This window comes from Dipodomys merriami, unplaced genomic scaffold (assembly GCF_024711535.1).
Source record: "Dipodomys merriami isolate MVZ:Mamm:240054 unplaced genomic scaffold, mDipMer1.0.p SCAF_7, whole genome shotgun sequence".
Taxonomy (NCBI): Eukaryota; Metazoa; Chordata; class Mammalia; order Rodentia; family Heteromyidae; genus Dipodomys; species Dipodomys merriami.
The window spans coordinates 67,147,349-67,170,156 of NW_027206290.1; the positions used below are offsets into that span (position 1 = coordinate 67,147,349).

The 22,808-nt window shown below is 51.9% G+C and overlaps 2 protein-coding genes across 5 annotated transcripts in view; both read left to right on the top strand.

Moving 5' to 3' along the window:
- The window catches only part of Ubox5 (U-box domain containing 5), a 42,385-nt gene extending 35,858 nt beyond the window's left edge, over nt 1-6,527 (top strand). For 3 of the 4 annotated variants that reach the window (XM_070006891.1, XM_070006893.1, XM_070006892.1), the window contains one exon: nt 5,796-6,527. In XM_070006891.1, coding sequence (XP_069862992.1) covers nt 5,796-6,004 — 209 coding nt within the window. In that variant the 3' untranslated portion in view covers nt 6,005-6,527. The remainder of the gene's footprint in view (nt 1-5,795) is intronic. The other variant, XM_070006894.1, reaches the window with a different exon arrangement.
- A 12,034-nt stretch (nt 6,528-18,561) lies between these two features.
- Nucleotides 18,562-20,311, top strand: Avp (arginine vasopressin). The gene is made up of 3 exons (XM_070007744.1): nt 18,562-18,687; nt 19,808-20,009; nt 20,139-20,311. Exons 1-3 carry the CDS (start codon nt 18,568-18,570, stop codon nt 20,309-20,311), a joined length of 495 nt encoding a protein of 164 aa, XP_069863845.1. The 5' UTR covers nt 18,562-18,567.
- The last annotated feature ends 2,497 nt before the right edge of the window (nt 20,312-22,808 follow it).

A 22,808-nucleotide genomic window follows, 5' to 3' on the forward strand; every position in this document is an offset into this window, starting at 1 on the left:
TGTGTCTGCATGACCAGCTCCCCTTTCATTGTAATTTTCTCTTTCCTTCTTCAGGGAGAAGTGGCGGGGCTACCTAGGCAGGTGACTCTTCACAATCAGACCTGTTATTCTGTGGACTCTGGTCTACTTACTCTCTGCCCAGTTTTCTTCATAAGATCCAATGTTTATTATTCTCTCCTGAGGATTTTTTTTTCTTTTTTACAGTGGCAGGATGGGTAGTATTGGTATTTGAACTCAGAAACTCAGAGTCTTGAACATGCGTAGACAAGTGCATTACCACTTGAGCCAGTCCTTTTGCTTTTAGTTTAGGGGTTTTTTGCTTTTGCCCAAGCAGGCCTTAAACCATGATCCTCCTGTCTTCGCCTCCTGAGTAGCTAGGATTACAGGCATATACCACTGTGTCTAGCACCTTTCTCTTTGTTTTCCTAATCTAGTTTGTCTCCCATCCAACATCTCCCATCAACATAGAAGGGTAATGGAATATTAGAATTTGTTCAGATACAAATGAGAAGACCTAACTGGAATGCTGGGGTGCTGTATAAGCTGAAACTTCAAGTACTTGATAACTCCTGCTGATGCAAACCTGTGCCTTCTAGTGTGGTCTGGATTCTAGACCATCTCCCTGTCTTACTTCTGCCCATTCTGATTGTTTCTACTTTAACTGTTACTAAGAACTTGCCTGTCAAAGTGATCAGTTAGCTGGATGCTGAGGGCTTCCCAGATACTCAGGAAGCTGAGATCTGAGGATTGATATTTGAAGCCATCCTGAGTAAGAAAGTCTGTGAGACTCTTATCTTGAAAATAACCAGTAGGAAAACAGAGCTAGAGGCATGGGTAAGTGGGTAAGTGGTAGCTAAGCAAGCTAAGCAAGCACAGAGTCCTGAGTTCAAACCCTGGTACTGCCCTTTCCCCCCCAAAAATCGTGACTGGCAGCTTGCCCCCTAGCATCTTGTGATGTAGCAGACTAGTGTCACTTTTTATTTTGGCCTTCAGATGACATGACTTCCCTATCTTCAGTGGTTTCCCTTCACTTGTTTTTTTTTTTTTTTTTTGTCGGTTGTGGGCCTGAACTCTGGGTCTGGGCGCTGTCCCTCAGTTCTTCAGCTCAAGGCTGGTGCTCTACCACTTGAGTCACAGCACCAATTCCGGCTTTTTCTGCTTATGTGGTACTGAGGAATCAAACCCAGAGCCTCATGCTTGTGAGACAAGTACTCTACCACTCAGCCACCTTCCCAGCCACCTTTTTTTTTTTTTTGGCCAGTCCTGGGCCTTGAACTCTGGGCCTGGGTACTGTCCCTAACTAAGCTCCTTTTGTCTCAAGACTAGTGCTTGAGCTACAGCACCACTTCTGGCTTTTTGTGTGATTAATTGGAATTGGTGAGTCTCATGGACTTTCCTGCCTGGCCTGACTTTGAACTGCAATCCTAAATTCTTAGCCTCCTGAGTAGCGAGGATTACAGGCCTCACTGAGCTACTGGTGCCCATGTCCCTTCACTTTCCATTGCCAACTTCTCTCTCTACCACACTCTGGCCCTGGACCCTCTTCTCTCTGTATTCTGTCAGACTAGTGAAAGTTCATTTGTCTAATACTGCCCCTGTAGCTTCTGCTTCTCTTTGGAGCTTAGACCCTTGTTCATGACAGCTACTTCCTAGCTTCTTCTCTTCTCACAGGTATCATGATTAATCACTCTAATTGAGTTGTCCTGTCTTCCCTCCAAGGCTTTCTTTTGCCCTCCTTCACTTTTGTAAAGAACTATTTTTTCGGGGGCTGGGAAGTTGGCTCCGTGGTAGAGTGCTTGCCTCGCATGCATGAGGCCCTGGGTTCGATTCCTCAGCACCACATAAGCAGAAAAAAGCCAGAAGTGGTGCTGTGGCTCAAGTGGTAGAGTGCTAGCCTTGAGCTGAAAAGCTGAGGGACAGTGCCCAGGCCCAGAGTTCAGGCCCCACAACTGACCAAAACAAACAAACAAAAAAAGAACTTTTTTCCACCTATGTGAGCCTTTGACATGGAAGTCTTCCCCGGTTTCTGACAATTCCAATGAGTCTGCTTCATGCTCCTCTATAGTACATCTCAGGTTAGTCTCTGCTGTGATTCCCTGGGCTGCCAGCCTGCTGCCAGCTCCTGTTCTCTCTCCTCTAGTCCTTGCAGTAGCTCCTACTGCTCCCCACAGCCACCATCCATTTCTTTGGATCCTCCCATAGCATGCCATTGAACTTAGAGTAGAATCTGACCTCTTTGTAACTCTGAGGTCCTGCATGCTCTATGTATAGTCTGTCTTCTCTCAGTTTCATCTGAGATCACACTGTCACTCACTGGTCACACCCTGTGTCTCCCCGAGTGTGCCCCCCCCCCCCCAATGGCCTTTGTTTTCTACCTGGTTTGTGCTAGAGAGAATTAGGGCCTTTAATTTTCTGTGATACAGGTACGTTTTGTTGTTTTTGTGTCGGTACTCAGGTTTGATTTCTGGGCCTCAGCTCATGGAGGGTACTCTTATCACTCAGTCTATGCCTCCAGTTCAGGTTTGTTTGCTGGTTAATTAGAGATAAGGGTCTCTTGGATTATTTTGTTCTGGCTTGCTTCAAACTGTGATCTTCAGATCTCAGTCTTCTGAGTAGCTGGGATTATTGTCATGAGCCACCAGCACCCTCAGGTGTGGGTTTTTTGTTTTGTTTTTGTTTTGTCGGTCTGGACCTGGGCATTGCCCCTCAGCTCTTCAACTCAAGGCACGTGCTCTACCTCTTGAGCCACTGCACCACTTCTGGTTTTCTGGTGATTAATTGGAGATAAGAGTCTCAAGGGCTGGGCGCAGGTGGCTTCCTAGCTACTACAGAGGCTGAGATCTGAGGATCGTGGTTCAAAGCCAGCCCTGGCAGGAAAGTCCATGAAACTCTTAAAGTCCATGAAACTCTTATCTCCAATAAACCTCCAGAAAACTGGAAGTGGTGCTATAGCTCAAGTGGTAGAGAGCTAGCCTTGAGCTGAAGAGCTGAGGGACAGCACTCAGGCCCAGAGTTCAAGCCCCGCAACCGACAAAAAAAAAAAGTCTCAGGGGACTTGGGCAGGCTTTGAACCTTGATCCTCAGATCTCAGCCTCCTGAATAGCTAGGATTACAGGCATGAGCCACCAATGCCCGGCTTTCTTTCTTTCCTTCCTTCTTTCTTTTCTTTCTTTTTTTTTTTTTTGTCAGTCATGGGGCTTGAACTCTGGGCCTGAGTGCTGTCCCTGTGCTCTTCAGCTCAAGGCTAGTGCTCTACCACCTGAGCTACAAACACACTTCCAGTTTTCTAGTGGTTTATTGGAGATAAGAGTCACGGACTTTCCTGCCCGGGCTGGCTTTGAACCTCGATCCTCAGATCTCAGCCTCCTGAGTAGCTAGGATTACAGGCGTGAGCCACCGGCACCCTGCTCTTTTCTTTTCTTTCTTTCTCCCTCCCTCCCTCCCTCCCTCCCTCTCTCTCTTTCTCTCTCTCTCTTTCTTTTTTGGTCGGTCGTGGGGCTTGAACTCTGGGCTTGGGCCCTGTCCCTGCACTCTTCAGCTCAAGGCGAGCTCTACACCGCTTGAGCCACAGCACCACTTCCGGTGGTTTATTGGTGATAAGAGTCTCACAGACTTTCCTGCCTGGGCTGCTTTGAACCACAATCCTCAGATCTCAGCCTCCTGAGTAGTTAGGATTACAGGTGTGAGCCACTGGCACCCAGCTCGCTCTTTCTTCCTTTCCTTCCTTCCTTCCTTCCTTTCTTCCTTCCTTCCTTCCTTCCTTCCTTTTACTTTCTTTCTTTCTTTCTCTCTTTCTTTTCCTTTCTTTTTCTTCCTCCCTCCCTCCCTCTCCCTCCCTCCCTCCCTTCCTTTCTCTCTCTTTCTTTCTTTTTTTCTTTTTCTCTTTCTTTTCCTTTCTTTTTCTTTCTCCCTCCTTCCCTCTCCCTCCCTCCCTCCCTCCCTCCCTCCCTCCCCCTCCCTTCCTCCCTCTTTCCCTCCCTCTCTTTCTTTCTCTCTGTCCTTCTCTTTCTTTCTTTCTTTCTTTTCTTTCTCTTTCTTTTCTTTCTTTCTTTCTTTCCCTTCCTTTCTTTCTTTCTTCTTTCTTTCTTTCTTTTTTCTTTCTTTCTTTCTTTCTTTCTTTCTTTCTTTCCTTCTTTCTTTCTTTTCTTTCTTTCTTTCCCTTCCTTCCTTCCTTTCTTCCTTTCTTTCTTTCTTTCTTTCTTTCTTTCTTTCTTTCTTTCTTTCTTTCTTTCTTTCTTTCTTTCTTTCTTTCTTTCTTTCTTTCTTTCTTTCTTTCTTTCTTTCTTTCTTTCCAACTTTACTGAGCTTAGGGCCAGGGCAATCTCCTTTAGCTTTTTCACTCAAGGCTGGTGCTCTACCACTGAGCCATACCTTCACTTCTAGCTGTTTTGCTGGTTAATTGGAGATAAGATTCACAGGTTGGCCGCAAACCATGATTCTCAGATCTCAGTTTCCTGAGCAGCTAGGATAATAGGTATTATACTGGTGCCCTGCTGATTTATGTGATTCTTGGCTAAAGTGCATGTGAAAGACACCCATTTCTTTAAGGTTGCTTCATGTTTGGCTAAAGGGAAATTGCCAAGGCCAGGCACTTTTTCACCTGTAGCCTCAGGGATGTTGAGGCAGGGCAGCACTCTGTATCACATTGCAGCTGCTTTTCCAAGCCAAACTTCATGTCTTGGTAGGCATACTCTTTGTGTAGATGTCAGACCTATGTATCACATGCTGACTGAGCTCTGCTGTGAGGTGTTTTGCTAGGCCCTGAGAACAGAGAAAGAATCTCATATGTCCTCACCCTTAAGAGGTTCCTAAGGCACAGTCATGTAACTGGTAGCATGAGAAGAGCTGAGAGCTCAAGAGCACAGGAAAAGGGTCACAAGCCTCTCTAGTATGCCGAGAGGCTGTGTGATCTGAGCTACAGGACACTATAGGCACAATCTGAAGACCAACAGCCTCCAAGTGTACAGAAGAGATTTGAAATGACTGGACTCTAAAGGACAAGCGTGGATGCAAAGGCCGGGAGGCTGGGTAGGCCATGCAGGGGCTCGAGGAGTGCCCCAGTTTGTATGAAGTGTAGGATCAGGTTGTGCTGGTGAGACAGAGGGTCACAGTTTCAAGGAAAGATGGTGAGGATAAAAATGCAGGAGTAAGCCAGGGAGGAAGGGACACATTGAGCAGCCTGGATTTGTAGAGCAGTTACCATCAACTGGGAATGAAGAGTTGGACTCCCTAGATAAGGGAAGAAGGCAAGGGCCCAGGGGAGGAAGAGTCCCAGGTGAGGCTGGTGGGGGTTAGGGAGTGCTCTCCTCGCTCAGGAGGCCCTTTGAGAGTTGTGCAAGGGAGGAGCTGCCCAAGAGGCTGCGGAGCCCAGGAAGACTGAGGGGCTAGGAAGGGGCTACAGATAGACAGGAGCCTGCCCCCTGGTAATTTCCCTGTGCTCTGTCCTTCCCTGGTCCCGGTGTAAGGAACCTTTGTGCTTTTCCCTTTGCTGGTTTATGGTATCACGCTGAGCTGTGCTGTGCTGTGCTTCAGCTTTGGCAGGAAAGAACCTTGCTGAGAGATGTGGAAAAGCCTTATCTTACTACTGCCCAGCTGCCCTCAGACCCAGCTCTTCTCCAGCAGTCATAGGAATAGCACCAAGACTTGGTCAACAGTGGCAGAGAAGAGTCTCCCTAGGTCCAGTCCTGCCAGCTCAGCTCAGCTAGGATGGGCGGGGGAGGGACAAAGCCAGACTGCTGTGGAGCCTGGACTGAGGAGCAGCCATCCCTAACCTGGCCATTCTCTTGATTCACCAGAGCAGTCCAGGGGCGATGTTGGTCCTGAATGTGCCTCCTGCAAAAGAGTATTTTCTCCCTACTTCAAAAAGGAGCCTGTGTACCAGCTACCCTGTGGCCACCTCCTCTGCCGGCCCTGCCTGGGTGAGCAGCAGCGCTCTCTGCCCATCATGTGCACGACCTGTCAGCAGCCAGTCGCCAGCCAGGATGTGCAGCGAGTCCACTTCTGAGTGATCATCCTCAACCTGAGGAGCCCTGTTGCTAGGAGGAGCCGAGGGGAGTCAGGAGCAGGGCTCAGTGCGCCTGTGACCTGGCTGGTACAAGCACATAGTGGCCTCTTTCCTGGGACTGTCGCACCTCACTGTACAGCATGGTCACTAAGTGGGGAGCACTCCACTCCTGGCTCAGGTGGCAACAGGATAAAAAAGCCATAAGCTGGGCATAGTCGAGGGGGGTGTCCTAACCTCCTAGGACCTCCCTGCCTTTCCCCAGCCAGAGCCGGGCCCCAGGGATCTCCTGCTGAGGGCCCCTAAGCTATCTGCACACACCTTCTTCTAGCCTTGTGAGTAGAGCACAGTGGACTATGGCTCGAGATCTCACAGAGATCCTCTGCCTCACAGTCACCCAGAAGTGGACCACAGTGGGAGTTGTGGAGCACATGACCCAGCTTCCCCAACTACCACCACCACCACCATCACCACCGGCAGATAGCAGATATCATCAGAGCCTTAATAAAGTAATGGTTGACATCCACCGTGAGCGTCCGCTGGATAGAGTGCCTGTTTGTTCTCATACTCCTGTCCTCACCTGCATCCACACAAGTGGCTGTCGCAGGGCAACTGTGAGCAGTCACTACAACCCACCAGGCTGTTTTGCGTACCAGTTGTGTAAAAGGACAGGAGCATCTCAGGGCGGGACCTGAGAACTGCAGGCATGGATCTGCTGTGGGCACTGCTGGTAGGGAGATGAGTGGCCTCTCTCTGGCCAACTGCCTGCATGCGTCAGCTCTTTCTGCAACTGCTGAAGCCACAGCGCAAGTTCTTTTCAGAAACACACACACGCACACACGCACACACACACAACTTTTTAGAGACTTCATTCAAAATTTAGCTTTCTGGAGTCCCAAAGAGAAAATAAGTATTCCTACAACAGTTTACCTTGTCATAAAGATCCTGTTCATGGGGAAAATGTCAGTGAGAAAATACACTACACCATCCCTGTTCCCTTCCAAGCTTGGTGGGGAAGAACAGAAGAACAGCTGGTCATCAGTCTCTGGGGGCAGGTCCTTGTCCCTTCAAACCACCCATAGCTCCAGTCCAGATCCCAGGATTGATAGACACAGGGTTGTGTATCTTGGGGTTCCTGGGACGTGTTCACACAAGTGGCTGTGCAGAGGTGGCTGTGTCCCCTTGTCACACTGCGCTTACCTTGCCACTGCTAAGACTGGTGGGAGGCCCTGTACATCTTTGCCTTTCAGCGTGGAATGTCTGGATAGTCTGCTACCACCTTCCATGCCTGCCTTTTCCTGTGTGTGTGACTGTGGGGATCCAACCCTCCACCTGTCATGGTCTCAAGACCAGTCTGCTTTTTTACCAGTACCCCATGTCCTCAGGGCTGAGGGCTGGCATTGGGTAGTGGTGCTGCTTACTCCCTGTGGGCTTGGGGAGCTACCTGTCTAATGACAGCAGCCCAACAAGAGGAAGCTCAGGTCCGGCAGCCCCTTGGAGCACACAGGACCCGGGTCCTCGCGACCTTACATTTCCCCAAAGCGTGTGCTCTTCACCCACTCTCACCAGAAACGTACCACACCCAATGGAGCACCACTAGCCTTCATTTCTCTTCCCTAGAAAATGAAAATGTAGGGCTGGGAAGGTGGCTCAGTGGTAGAGTGCTTGCCTTGCATGCATGAGGCCCTGGGTTCGATTCCTCAGCACCACATAACCAAAAAGAAAGCCGGAAGTGGCACTGTGGTAGAGCGCTAGCCTTGAGCTGAAGAGCTGAGGGACAGCGCCCAGACCCAGAGTTCAGGCCCCACGACCAGACCCAAAAAACAAAAACGAAAATGAAAATGCAATTTCTCCTGTTGCCAGTTGTCCCAAGGGCAGTTTATTTTTCATCCTAACCCAGGGCCAGGCACAAAACAGCTTCCCAGTAAACACAAGAGTTCAACTCCGTTGACACATGACTTGGGACCCACAGCCTCTCTGTGCTGCTGCCTTCCACAGATCCTCCCGCTCTCCTGACCATGAGGTCTGCAGGATGTCTCTCCCTTCTGATGTCTTTTGCTCAGTAGAGGCACAAGCACAAAGTACACATCCCATTTGAAACCCTTGGAGAGCAGGCAAGATGGCTTGATGAGGCCAAGGCGCCCAGCTGGCTCTGGTCTCCAGCTCTCCATCCTCCAGGTGCAAAGATGAAGCCTGGTCAGTCGCACGGTGAGGCCAAGACTTTAGCCCCAGCCACTCCCTGTCCTCTCAGGAGCTGGGCCATGCCAGCTGCTGTTGCCTCCAGCCTCTGTCAGAATTAATCCTGAAAGTAGAAGAAATAGAACCAAATCGCCAGGAAGAAGAGCAGCAGCAGTTCGGTGTTGACAGAGAATCCCTGCTCCCTGCAGTTGGACATCTGGGCCCTGTAGCCCCGAGGTGTTGGGGCTAGGAAGCCTCCCTGAGCCCCACACCTGTCCTGCTTCTTCCTAAAGTTCTCCAGCTTGAGGCCACTCAGCTGCTGGGTGCCTTGCCATTCCCCAGGAAACGGGGTCCACTGACGCTGGAGTTGCTGTAAGTAGGTCTGCAGACAAAGAGACCTGCCGCTGGAGTAAACCGCCCCCGTGCTGTTCAGCCTTTCTGCCTCCCACTGCCTGTAGCATTGTGACTGGCCTGAATGTCATTGTGATGGCCACTGCGGCGGGGATGGGGCTGCCACAGGCTGGCCCCTCCTGTCGCGCTCCCTTGGTGTCTTATGAGCAGGATGTGGCCCTGCCCCGCCCTGTCTATACCCCCTCTCAGCACCAGGCCCGGGCCTGCTGCTGCCTGCGTCTTCCCTTGGGGTTCTGTGTGGGTCGGGGAAGGGCTGAGCTGGAAATTAGCAGAAATCATATAGTCCAGTAGAGAGGAAGTTAAGCCACATATAACTAAACTTTAACATTTTAAGACTTGTTTTCTAGTCTCACCAGCTAGCCACATCTCAAGTATTTGAAAATTACATTGGTTAGTAGCTACTGTATTGGGACAGTTCAGTGGTAGACCAATTGTATCATTCATAAAGTTCTAGGCCAAAATAAGAACACAGTGAGACTTGTCTCTGCAGTGGCCTGCAGAAAACTGCTGCAACATGGTGGGGTGGGGGGTGGGGGGCCAGCAGGATAGTGGGAGAGAGGAATCACCCAGGCCTGAGCCTCACTCCTCTGGTCCCAGCAGCTGGACATTAGCTATTCCTCAGCCTCTGCTAAACTCTTCTGTCTTGTGGCTGGAAGCTGAGATCAGGAGGATCACAGTTCCAGGCCAGCTCAGAAGAGTCTACAAGACTATGCTGGTGCATACATCTCCCAACTACAACAGGAAATGAAAAATAGGAGTAATCACAGTCCAGGCACATGCCTAAGCAGGAAGCAAGACCTAATCTCAGGAATAACCAGTGTAGCTGGGCACTCACCAGTGCTCACACCTATAATGGTAGCTACTCAAGAGCCTGAGTTCTAAGGATTGTTGTTTGAAACTAGCCTGGGCAAGAGAAGTCTGTGAGACTTTTATCTCCAACTAACCACCAAAAAGCTAGAAGAGGAACTGTGGCTCAAGTAGTAGAGTGCTAGCATTGAGCAAAAGAACTCAGGGACAGGCCCTGAATTTAAGCCACAGGTCTGGTCCAAAAAAGGTAGAGGAGGAGGAAAATGGGAAGGAGAAGGGAAGAAAGATGAAAAAAATAAGATAAGGGACTGGGAAGGTGGCTCAGTGGTAGAATAATTGCCTTGCACGCATAAGGCCCTGGGTTCGATTCCTTAGCATCACATAAGCAAAAAGAAAAAAGCCGGAAGTGGTGCTATGGCTCAAGTGGTAGAGCGCTAGCCTTGAGCTGAAGAGCTGAGGGACAGCGCCTAGGCCCAGAGTTCAGACCCCCATGACCCCAACCAGTGGAAAAGGTTGGAGGTTTGTCTCAGTAGAGCACCTAGCTCACAAGTCTGAGGCACTTGTAAAGCCCAGTACAATTTAAAGTCTTGGGTGGGGAGGTGCCTAGAATGGCTCCGGCCTGCCATTCTCATCCCAGCCTCCCTCAGTGAAGCCAGGCTGTCATATACACGCGGGGCACACCTGATGGATGGGGATCCTCAGAGTGGCACAGGGACGCAGCTCTTGTGATAGAAATTTTTCTGTGAAGATTTAGAAGAGTAACAGCAGAGTGCACTTCCAAGGGATGACTACACAAGCATTTTGGAGCTTTCCCTTTCCCATACTTTTAGTATAAGGGAAATGTTATATATATTTTTTCCATTGCTGAGAAGACAAAAAAAAATAGCTCAATGGTTGAGTGCTTGCTTAACATTCATGAGGCCCTGAAAAAAAGTTAAAAAGCCAAAGTCAAGAATTTAGTATTGAGCAAAATGTCCCGATCAATATGTGCAGTAATATATACAATTCAGGTTAGGAGAAAACCGAGGTTAAATCACACTCAGAACTACTCTGACTTGCTGTAGTTCTGTAGTTGGGTCATCTCCTGTGGAATCCACAGGCATTGTCAGCACCAGTCTGGTGAGAAATCACTGGCCACATAATATACAGGAACCTCCTTATGTAGGCATCAGAGTAGAACTATTGGATATCAACTTCATAAGCAGCCTGTGCCCAGCTATGTGCCTCTGGGCATAAGAATAAAAGCTGTTCTTGGCGCTGGTGGCTCACCTCACCTATAATCCTAGCTACTCAGGAGGCTGAGATCTGAGCATCACGGTTCAAAGCCAGCCCTTGCCTTGAGCTGAAGAGCACAGGGTCAGTGCCTAAGCCCAGAGTTCAAGCCCCATGACTGACAAAAAAAAAAGTTTCTTCCCTTAATAAGGGCTCTGCAGGTTAACCTGGCTGAAAAAGCACCTGCATGCAGTTACTGAGAGAGGTCATGGGGAGGGTCTTTAGCAGGCTGTGGCCAGGTGCAGTGGTGTGAAGCTGCCCTAATGGGCTTGCCATCTTCACAGAGACCCCAGCTGAGTGACATGGAAAGCACGTATGAGTTGGTACCCAATGAGTCCATGTGGTCCTGGCAGAGTGGGAAGGCAGGAGGGACAGACAGATTGGCAAAAAGTCCCAGAAAGATGTCAAGAATAGGAAGAATGGGTTGGGACCAGAGACCCTCTCAACTGGTGGAGAGAACTGGGCTTGAAAAGGGAAGGACAGAAAATTGGCCTCCATCTCTCCAACCTCCTCTCCTCCTCTTGGTACCCTCCCCTTAGGCCCAGGGCCCAGATAACAGCTCTGACTCAGCAGATGAAATGCAACCCCATGGCTCATTAATTAGGAAGACTGTAATTAGCCTGTCTCAGAAAATAGGAGCCTCCAGAGAGAACCCCTTTCACCTGCCTTCCTCTCTCCCACCTACTGGATGAGCTCAGGCTGAAGGAGCTCTGGCTCTGGGGACTCAGGAGGTGAACGGAGCATGAGCAATTGGGGAGATGAGATGCTCTGGCACGTGCTTGTGTGTGCAATGGTGACCTTCTGTAATGAGATGATGGAAATGATCTAAGATGCCTGAACCCCCAAGGTTTCCTTCCTCAAGCAACATGGGGGCAGCCTGGCCCAGGCTGATTCAGCTTGGCCTGTGGTAAGAATTGCAGGGCTGCACCCCTTCTTAAAAGCGGTGTCCCCAAAGCTCTCCAATTGCTCACCCTCCCCTTTCAATATTCCTTGGGAAAAACTGTCCCAAACCTCAGGCTTCTCCTCTCCTGACTTCCCATCTCTGTGATTAGTTTTACATTATTGCTTCTCAATTATCTGGGCATACTTTGCTGGATAGAGGTAGATTCGGTTCCTTTTCTTTTCTTTTGTGGGTCCAGTCGTGGGGCCTGAACTCTGGGCCTGGGCGCTGTCCCTCAGCTCTTCAGCTCAAGGCTAGCGCTCTACCACTTGAGCCATAGCACCACTTCCAGCTTTTTTCTTTTTGCTTATGTGGTGCTGAGGAATCGAACCCAGGCCTTAGGCATGCAAGGCAAGCACTCTACCACTGAGCCACCTTCCCAGCCCCTCGGTTCCTTTTCTTAATGTCTGAACGGCTTGTGGATGTTTTGACCATCCAGTATGGCAGAATACACCTTGGACGATTTCCAAGGCTGTCATAAGATGCCATATCACTCATTTCAGTCTTGTTTTCTAAAACATTCATTCTTGAAGCCCTGAGCCACCATGCAAAGCTTTCAGATTGAATCCATTTATTTGGAGTCCACCAAGATGTGAGAACCCCACAGCCCACAGGAAGTAGACACTGGAGTCAGCACACCCAGTGTGCCTTGGCATGTGTCCAGCCCAGGTGCTCAGCATGAAGAAGTGTCCAGATGGTTCCAGTTGCTGCCATTCACTCTTTCCAGTGGAGGCCCCAGACATTGTGAAGGAAATAAAGGATAACCTTGCTATGCCCAGTGTGAACTCCTGATCTTCAGAATTGAATGGTGGTGGCAAGCTGGGCCCAGTAGCTCTCACCTGTAATCCTAGCTACTCAGGAGGCTGAGATCTGAGAACTGTAATTCAAAGCTAGGCAGGAAAGCCCATGAGACTCATCTCCACTTAACCACCAGAATGCCAGAAGTGGAGCTGTGGCTCAAAGTGGTAGAGCCCTAGACTTGGATGAAAAGAGCTCAGAGACAGCGCCCAGGCCCTGAGTTCAAGCACCATGACTGACAAATAAATAAATAATAAAAGTTATTCATAAATGAATTCAGTGTCCTGCTGGCTTAGTCACCCCCACAATTTGGGACAGTGGAATGACTGGTACCTGTATCCTTCCTTGGGCAAATGACTCAACCTCCTTGTCCTTCAGTTTCCTGTCTATGAACAGAGATAGAAATACTCCTCCCTCGTGGGGTTTAATGTGGTTCAAGGAAGAAAGCATGTAAAGGGCTGACTCGGATTGATTGCCACGTAACTCATGCCAGGGCACACACACGCACGCACGCTCGTGCGCATAGGCTGGCACGCACGCACACTCACAAATGCTCACACAGGCACGCGCACGCGCACACAACCCGTTCCTTTACACAAGCTCTCACTTCGGGGTGCACCCTCCCGGCCCTCTCTCCCCGGGAACATTAGTGGCCCAGACCCTGGCATATCCTGGGCAGCCTTCACTGAGCGGTGGCCTCCGCGTCCCAAGGCTCCTCCTCTGCGGTCGCCCGCGACGGCGGGAGGGCGCGTGGGGACCCCCGCGGCGGCCGAGGGGGCCAGGTCCCCTCGTGCCCGCCCGGGACCCCCGGCTCCACCCGCGCCTCCCCGCCGGGGACGGGCGGCGGCGGGCAGGGAGCCGGGGAGCCGCGGCCGCCCCCGCCCGCCCACGGGCTGATGGTGCTGAGTGATTCCGGGCGCCGCGCTCCGGGGCCCCGGGGGCCGCGGGCTGCGCTCATGGCGCTCTTAGTAGTCGGGGCACAGCGCGCCTCGTTAAGGCCGGCGGCGCGGGGCGGGCCGCGCCGTGAGTCCCCGCCGCACAGCCCAATTTGCGCAGGCCCCGCTCGCTAGGCTTTCCTTAGTGACTTCACCTCTGATCCGCCCCACCCCAACCCACCCCGTCCCCAAGGCTTTTTCTGGTCGCTTGGTCGCTCTGGCTGGCTGCTTCTAAGGAGGGAGAGACAGAGACCTGAGCCCAGTCCCCCAGCACCAGGGAGAAGCCCGGGTTTCTCCTTAGCAAACGCTGGAGGACTCAACGAAACTGAGAGTCTCTAGATTTGAACCTTGCCTCAGTGCCGGGTTTTAATAGAGAAAAGAGTCATCAAAACTGTTTTCCCTCCATTTGCTTTTTTACTTATTTTTGCAATAATATTTTATAGTTGGGCACCAATAGCTCCCATCTATAATCATAGCTACTCAGGAGATTGAGAGAGAACTGGAGGATGGAGGCAGAAAAGTCTAGGAGACTCCATCTCCAGTTAGCAAAATGCCAGACTAGAATTGTGGCTCAAGTGGTAAAGCATTCGTGTGTCTTCATGGTGGATGGTTCACAGATAGGAAACAGGTGAGAAGAGAGAACATTGTGCTTTGGGCTAGCAGCACGTTTCGTCTGAAAACGAAGCTAACTCTTTGTCAAACGACAACCCATTTGTACAACTACTTAAAGGTAAAAAAAAATTTTTTTTTTAAAGAAAATAAAGCCAACTGTAGTTGGAGTAGCTGAGACTTATATGACACATACAAAAAGGAATACAAGGGGGGCTGGGAAGGTGGCTCAGTGGTAGAACGCTTGCCTTGCATGCCTGAGGCCCTGGGTTCAATTCCTCAGCACCACATAAGCAGAAAAAGCCAGAAGTGGTGCTGTGGCTCAAGTGGTAGACCGCTAGGCCTTGAGCTGAAGAGCTGATGGACAGTGCCCAGGCCCAGAGTTCAAGCCTCACAAACAACAACAAAAGAAAAAAAAAGAAAGAAAGAAAGAAAAGAAAATGAAGCATAGTAAACAGCCAGGAATTCAGAAACAAACACTATTATTTGGCAATCTACTTTGCCTTCATCTCTATACTCCTTCATAAGCTACAGTATTTGTATAAGGAAAATGAAAAGAAAAAGAGCAGCTTTCCCTATCTGACCTTGCCTTCTGGCCCAAAATAATTAGCAAGGTCATCGTAAAGAAAGACATTTATCACAGAAAAGCAAATACCTGGAAAAATGATTCCAGGCACCAAGTACTTACCTTAAAGAAGATCTGTCTTGAAACGCATATGGCAGAGAGCAAGTGGATGAATGGAAAGAAAGGAAACACTTCAACAGATCAGATCAGATTTAATCATTGCTGTAGAGGGTTGCCAAGTAACACTGGACAGAGATACAAGGGGCATAGAAAGTGGGGCTCCAGGATTTCAGTATCAGGCAGTTTGGACAAAAGTTCCTTCTGGACAATGCATACTTTCAGACAGGGCCCAGATGAGGTTTTTCTGAGAATTGCTCCAAGTCAGGAACTTCTGAAAATGGCCCTGGAGGGGGGGGGGGGGGCAGGTGTCAAGTGAGCCTTGAAGGCAGCATTGGGTTATGAGAACCATGCAGATTCCCATCACCGAAACATAATGATCAAAGTTTAATGAGCAGGCCAGTCTTAGAGCCCCCAAACACAGATGATGAAAGCATAATACCAAGAGTGATTAAATGGCCAGGCGCTGGTGGCTCACGCCTGTAATCCTAGCTACTCAGGAGGCTGAGATCTGAGGATCACAATCCAAAGCCAGCCCAGGCAGTAAAGTCCATGAGACTCCTATCTCCAATTAACCACCAGAAAACCGGGAAATGGCACTATGGCTCAAGTGGTAGAATACTAGCCTTGAGCTGAAGAGCTGAGGCACAGCACCCAAACCCAGAATTCAAGCTCCATGACCAAAAAAAAAAAAAAAAAGAGTGATTAAATGGGGAGAGGGAAGTGGGGGGGGGGGATAGTAAATAGTTTTTTAAAAAGTGATTAAGGGGCTGAGAAGGTGGTAGAGCGCTTGCCTTGCATGCCTGAGGCCCTGGGTTTGATTCCTCTCAGCACCACATAAGCAAAAAGAAAAAAGCCGGAAGTGGAGCTGTGGCTCAAGTGGTAGAGCGCTAGCCTTGAGCTGAAGAGCTGAGGGACAGCGCCCAGGCCCAGAGTTCAGGCCCCACAACCGGACCCCCAAAAAACAAAAAAGTGATTAAATGTGTAAGAACAAAGAAAAACACATTTTAAAATAACCTTAAGTCAAACCCTGCCTTTATCATATATAGCCCTGATGACCGAGCTGTGTGTCTCCCTTTGCACACCCACACTCATCCGTTAGTGTGTGCCTGTGCCTTTCTGCTTGCCTGCTTGCTCACTCAATAAAACTCTGCCAAGTTTTCTTACCATTGTGACTTGTCTGGAAACTCTTATTTTGCAATCAAAATCAAAGACCTGATACTGAAAACTCAAGTGGAGGGTCCCTATGTCTCAAACCAGTAACAGGTGGATCATGAGTCTGAAGTTGCCTGGGCTACTCAGCAAGACCCCATCTCAGAGAGAGAGAGAGAGAGAGAGAGAGAGAGAGAGAGACAGACAGACAGACAGACAGACAGACAGACAGACAGACAGACAGACAGACAGACACAGACAGACACAGACAGAAACAGAGAGACCAGGGAAATAGGAAATTAGGATAGCACATTAAATAAATAAACAGGGCCAGACTCCAGTGACTCACGTCTGTAATCCTAGCTACTCAAGAGGCTGAGATCTGAGGATCACAGTTCAAAGCCAGCCCAGGAGACCGAGAGACTCCTATCTCCAATAAACCATTCAGAAAACTAGAAGTGGTACTGTAGCTCTAGTGGTAGAGCGCTAGCCTTAAGCTGAAGAGCTGAGGGACAGTGCCCAGGCCCAGAGTTCAAGCCCCATGACCGACAAAAACAAAAGAAAAAAGAAATGTAACCAGTCAGCACACTAAAGGCATCAAGGCTCTGAGAAGTAGGCACTAACTGAAGCCATCCCTCCAGCCTAGGTAGAGAGGTGGAATCTGGAGGGTTTTGTTTTTTGTTTTTTGGGTTTTTTTTTTCCAGTCATGGGGCTTGAACTCTGGCCTTGGGCCCTGTCACTGAGCTTTTCAGCTCAAGGCTAGCGCTCTACCACTTGAGCCACAGCGCCACTTCCAGTTTTCTGGTGATTTATTGAAGAGTCTCATGGACTTTCCTGCTCAGGCTGGCTTTGAACCATACTCCTCAGATCTCAGCTGCCTAAGTAGCTAGGATTACAGGCATGAGCCACTGTTGCCTGGCTGAGTCTGGAGTTTTTAAAGGGGCCTGGAGTGGAAGCAGGCCTCAAAATGGACTGTGGACCAGTAGAGAGAGTCCTGGCCTGTCCCAGAGCTGTCCCTTCAATCTGTCAGATGATAACTGGGACCTGAAGAAAAGAAGGAAGGGTAAAGGCAAGGGCACTGGGCAAGCCTGAAATGGGACTCTCCTTTCTCCATCTCCCTCACGACCTGCCGAGCTGGAGTAGAGCAAGTTTCTGACCAAGCTTTACTCCTTTCCATCCCACTGGTAGCTGGGCCATGTGTCAGCTCTAGATTTATGTGAGATGGCACATGCCTGTAATCCTAGCACTAATGGAGGCTGAGAGGCAAGAGGATTGAGAGTTTGAGGCCAGATTGTACTACACAGTGATTCTCTGTCTCAAGGGAAAAAAAGAAAGTCCTCAAGTTCCTAACAGGTCATTCCTGAAAGATCTGGTGCCATGTTCTCTTTGGCTGTCCCCCTGGAGAAGGTGAGCAAGAAGTTGTGAGGGCCAGGAGAGCTGGAGGCTGGGCACAGCCTGAATCATGAGCAGTGGATCCAACACCACAACATTCTAGTGACTGGGAAAGGAGGCTGTAGCCTCTTTAAAACTTCTAGACTCAATGCCAGGTGCTGGTGGCTCAAACCTGTAATCCTAGCTACTCAGGAGACCTTGATCCTTAGATCAAAGCTAACGCTGGGCAGGAAAGTTTGTGAGACTCTTATCTTCAATTAACTACAAGAAAACTGTAAGTGGCATTGTGGCTTAAAGTGGTAGAGCTCTAGCCTTGAGCAAAAGAGCTCAGGGAGAGCATCCAGGCCCTAAGTTCAAGCCCATGACCACCACCAACAAAAAGCAAAGAAAAAAAGCACCAAAAAACCTTCCAGACTCTCACACCGCTTTCTTAGGCCAGGTCCCATCTAACTATGGCTTCTTCCTCCTCCCCCAGGCCCAGGTCCCCCAGCCTCGCCCCAGGCCTGAAATGGTATTGGTCTGGAGCCCCTAAGCACGTGACTGTCAGGTTCCACAAGGCTCTCTCTCCCCACACCTTTGATCCTTCCTGGGCCTGGATTTCTCATTCCCTACATTAGCTCCCTAACTAGATTTGGGGAAACCATGTGGCACACCCCAAGAAGCTGTCCGCAAGGTCCTGAGTCTCAGGCCCTGAGTCTCTCTTTACCCTGCTCTGTGGGAGCCTGTGTGGGAGCATCCAGGCCTTCCTCTGATGCCTTGCTGCACCCCCATAGGGCCATTCCCCCTAATTCTGCATCCCTCTCTTGACTTCATGACTGTGGCTGCCCATGAGGGCGCCTGGAGCCCTCTGTCCTTGCCACGAAGCGTGTTATTCTAGGCCACTTGTCCTATTGCAGGGCTCAGCTGGCTGTCCCCTGCTCCACAGCTCCTGGGCCTGACCCCGTGCCTAAGCCCACAGGGCCCCCCTAGGCTCCTCTCAAAGGCTGTGCCAGTGGATGGGACCTATGAGCTCCCCACCCCTTCTGGTCGGTTAGAATGTTCAGAGACAGTCGCAGGGGACCCCCGTCTGTCCCTCTGCTGGAGCCCACAGTGTCACAGCCACACTGGCAGCTGTTCCTGTCACACTATGGTCAATGACAGCCCAGCGGCCTGCCCCCTCCTCCACCATCCTCCACACAGACAGGCCCACGTGCGTCCCCAGACGCCTGAATCACTGCTGACGGCTTGGGACCTGGCGGCCGTGGGCTCCTGGGGAGTCACTGGGGAGGGGGGGGTGGCAGCCACGTTGCCTCGCAGGGAACACCTGCGGACATAAATAGGCAGCGAGCAGAGGCAGAGGCACAGAGCCAGCTGAGCAGCGCCGTGCACAACCTCACCTGCTGGTGCCAGGATGCCCGACACCATGCTGCCCGTCTGCTTCCTCGGCCTGCTGGCCTTCACCTCGGCTTGCTACTTCCAGAACTGCCCACGGGGTGGCAAGAGGGCCATGTCTGACATGGAGCTGAGACAGGTACCACTGCGGCTGAGCTCAGGGGGGCTTGGGTGCAAGAGTGCCCTGGGACCCCAAGGCAGGGGCTAGGAAAGTGGGAAGTCATGAGGAGGCAGCTTTTAAGATGGGGCCTCTGAGAGGAGGAGGCACGGCTGGGCAGAAGGGCCATTGGGGTGGGGGGGAGGGACCAGGCTGCCAGACAGGCATCAAGGGCTCCTGCACCGGATGGTGAGAAATGCTTCCCCAGCAAGTGGGCTTGGAGCTGAATCAAGTGGAACTGGCTGGCAAGGCCTCGGCGGTGCCTGTGGAGTCCTCTCATCTGGACTGGCTGCAGTATCGATGGCTTTCTTATCCTACCCAGTTCTAGCCACAGGAGTCCAAACTCACCCCAGGAGACAGCCATTGTTCTGAGCTTGCCTGAGCAGGTTGTGCAAGCCAAGCCTCCTGTGCAGAAGTCCTACTCGGTATCCGACCCAATTCTCTTAGGCTGTGTGGCCAGCTGGTGCCCAGTTGATCCTAGCGCTGGCAGAGCTGAAGTAAATCTGAATTTTTCTGTTCAGTCCTGCCCAGCACCTAAGTGGCTCAACATGGAGTTGTTGAACAAGCTGGAGTGGGCACATGGGCAGTCTCCTCAGCTTGCTTTTCCTTGTACAGGGCTTCTCTTCAGAGGCCTGAGGCACCGGGGATCTATGCCTTCCCTCCTGGGCTAGTGCCTCTGCTACCAGCCTGGCAGGCCCTGATCCAGTGAGCAAAGAGACCATGAGCCAGGCCAGGAAACAAGGAGGCAGCGTCTGGATGTGTTTTGGATGGGGGTACAGGGTCCTCTGCAGGGCACAGGGTGCACAGGGAATTGCGCTAGGGCTCAAAGGAGTTCGGGACTAGAGAAAAGTGTACATGGAGCTCAGACGGGGTCAGACACTCAGGCAGAGAGGGGTGCCCCATGTCCCAGAGCTGGAGAGAGAGGATCTCTCGTGACGCAGCCCCTGATAAAGGTGAGGATAGTTATTATCGTTTGGGCTTCAGTCATGGGAAAACCAAGAAGTCCTGTGGCCCCATTGATCAGCCCCAACCAAGCCGGAACCCAGGACCCCCGCCCATCCCCATCCCCAGCGCCTCTCCCTGACCCCCGCCCTCCCCGCAGTGCCTGCCCTGCGGCCCCGGGGGCAAGGGCCGCTGCTTCGGGCCCAGCATCTGCTGCGGGGACGAGCTGGGCTGCTTCGTGGGCACGGCCGAGGCGCTGCGCTGCCAGGAGGAGAGCTACCTGCCGTCGCCCTGCCAGTCCGGCCAGAAGCCGTGCGGGAGCGGCGGCCGCTGCGCAGCCGCGGGCCTCTGCTGCAACGACGGTGGGCCCGGGGAAGGGGGCAGAGGGGAGGGGGAGGGGGAGGGCTCCAGGGCGGGGCGGGGCGGAGGCGGGAGGCCCCGGCGGAGCTGCGCCCACCCTGCGCCCCGCGCTCACACCCTCCCTTCCGCAGAGAGCTGCGTGACGGACCCCGAGTGCCGCGAGGGTTTCCGCCGCCGCGCCCGCGCCAGCGACCGCAGCAACGCCACGCAGCTGGACGGCCCGGCCGGGGCGCTGCTTCTGCGGCTGGTGCAGCTGGCTGGGGCGGCCGAGCCCGCCGAGCCCCCCAAGCCCGGGGCCTACTGAGCCGTCCCGCCCGCGCCCCCCCCCCCGCCCCGCCCGCAGCTCGGAAATAAACCTTGGAAATGCACCGCGGTGTCTGTCTCGTCTCTAGGGGTGGGGAGGGAGGGGCAGAAGGAAAGGGCGCGCAGATCCCCTACCCCGCCCTGGCGGGTTCCTGCATCCTAAGTTGTGGGCAGGAGCTGGGGATGTGGCTCAGTGGTAGAGCGCTTGCCTTGCGTGCATGAAGCCCTGGGTTCGATTCCTCAGCACCACATACACAGGAAAAAGCCAGAAGTGGCGCTGGAGTGCTAGCCTGGAGCAAAAGAAGCTCAGGGAGGTGCAGGCGCGGGTGGCTCGCCTGTAATCCTAGCTACTCAGGAGGCTGAGATCTGAGGATCGCGGTTCAAAGTCAGCCTGGGCAGGAAAGACTGAGAGACTCTTATCTCCAATAAACCACTCGGAAAACCGGAAATGGTGCTGTGGCTCAAGTGAAGAGTCAGAAACAGTGCCCAGGCCCAGAGTTCAAGCTCCACGACCGACAAAAAAAAAAGCTCAGGGATAGTGCCCAAGCTCTGAGTTCAAGTCCCAGGACCGCCTCCCCCCCACTCCCCCCCCCAAAAAAAGAGGTACTAAGTTGTGGGCAGATCCACCCCAGAGAAAGAACAGAATCGATAAAGGAAACCATCTTCAGGCCAGCAAAGATACGTCTAAAACCACGCCTATAATCCTAAGCGACTCAGAAGGGGCTGAAGCCAGCCTGGGCAGGAAAGTCTATGAGACTCTTATCTTCAATAAACCAGCGGAAAAAAGCTGAAAGTGGAACTGTGGGGCAAGTGGTAGACTGAACAAAAAGGAAAGGGACCTGAGTTCAAGCCCCAGGAAAAGAGAGGAGTGGGGACGGAGGGAAGGAGAGAGAGGTAGAGGGGGAGGGAGGGAAGGAGGCAGGCAGGCAGGAAGGAACCAGTGCAACCTGGGGGCAGGTCCAGGACCAACAACAACAAGAAAGAACAAAAGCAGGGAGGGGGAAGGCATTGGTGCACAAGAGATAAAGCAGAAGGATGGAGAGAGATGACAGAAGCTGAGAGAGCAGGGCAGGCTTCACTTCCACCCCAGGGACCTCACCCGGGCTCTCAGATTCCCAGGGCAAGGCCTATTCCATCCAAGGCTGGGCTTGTGTGTGGAGTGGGTTAGGACACAGCACTGTACCTAGCAGAGGGCACACAGGCTACTATTTGTCCTGTGCCGCAACCATTAAGGCCCTCAGTGTGGGAGAGAGACTGTAGGGAGAACAGAGCTGCAAACTCATGTACAGCAGCCCCATGCAGCCCACACACTCAGAAAAACAGACAAGACAGGCGAGGGCTTAGAACATTTGCCTAGCATGCACCTGGTCCTGGTTTCTCTAGCACTGAAAAAAAAAATTATTAGAGACATGTCCATGACTCTTGACCTCACCCACAGACAGACACCGTTAAAAAACCATAGGTGTGAGGGCTGGGAAGGCGGCTCAGTGGTAGAGCGCTTGCCTTGCATGCCTGAGGCCCTGGGTTCAATTCCTCAGCACCACATAAGCAAAATGAAAAAAAGCCGGAAGTGGCGCTGTGACTCAAGTGGTAGAGCGCTAGCCTTGAGCTGAAGAGCTGAGGGACAGCACCCAGGCCCAACCCATAGGTGTGCCCAGAGAAACCACAGCGATGACAGATGAACACGAGGATCACTAGGTCCATATTCACCTCACACACGCACTGGCTCCCACACATAGGACCCTCTCGTCCTCGAACACAGGGCAAAGATGTCTCCAGTACTCGTCCCTGACCTCCATCCCCTTCATCCCCTCATTTCCTTTCCCTCCAGCCCCTTGACCCTCCTTGCTTCTCTTCCCTCCCTTGTGTCCTCTGTCCCTGAAGCCCTGGGAACCTTCCATCTTCCAGGGTGTCTTTTCCTTGGCTGTCTTGTTTCAAGACTTGGGTCCACAAGAGGCTATATGGCTTTCTCTGCAGACACTGACGCCAGGAGAGAGCACAGGCAGAGAGATGGCCGGCTGACTCCCTCCACCCAGGCTAGGGGCCGAGCCTGTGACCCAAACTGCCCACCCAAGAGCCCAGGTGCTTTGGCCTCCTCAGTGCTCCCTTGGCTTTCACCTTTGACCCCTGCAGAGAGGGACCAGGTGGATCTAGGTGAGGCAGGGCCGGGCAGGTGTCTCCCCACCATGGATTCCTGCGTTCTCCACATGTGGCCTATTTAAGGTCTGCCCCTAAATGGGGTAGAGCTGGTAGGGCCAGACCTAAGGGAAGGCTATTAGTTCTTTGTGACAGAGGGAGGTAGAAGAGGGATGTGGTTTGGCTGCACTGGATCTAATCCCCAGCCTCGTGTCTGGGCTTGCACATTTCACAATGAGATTCAGAGCCTCCTACTCCAAGGTAGAGCCTCTGCCACCTGTTTTCTTCCACCTGTCTCCAGATCAGTCAAGTCCTTCCTCTGAGATGTTGCTACATCTGCCTACCCCACCCTGCTCTCTGTC

Coding starts and splice junctions, on each gene's coding strand:
- Avp (XM_070007744.1), top strand. CDS start 18,568: ATGCCCGACACCATGCTGCCCGTCTGCTTCCTCGGCCTGCTGGCCTTC. Junction 18,688..19,807: donor CTGACATGGAGCTGAGACAG/GTACCACTGCGG, acceptor CCCTCCCCGCAG/TGCCTGCCCTGCGGCCCCGG. Junction 20,010..20,138: donor GGGCCTCTGCTGCAACGACG/GTGGGCCCGGGG, acceptor TCCCTTCCGCAG/AGAGCTGCGTGACGGACCCC.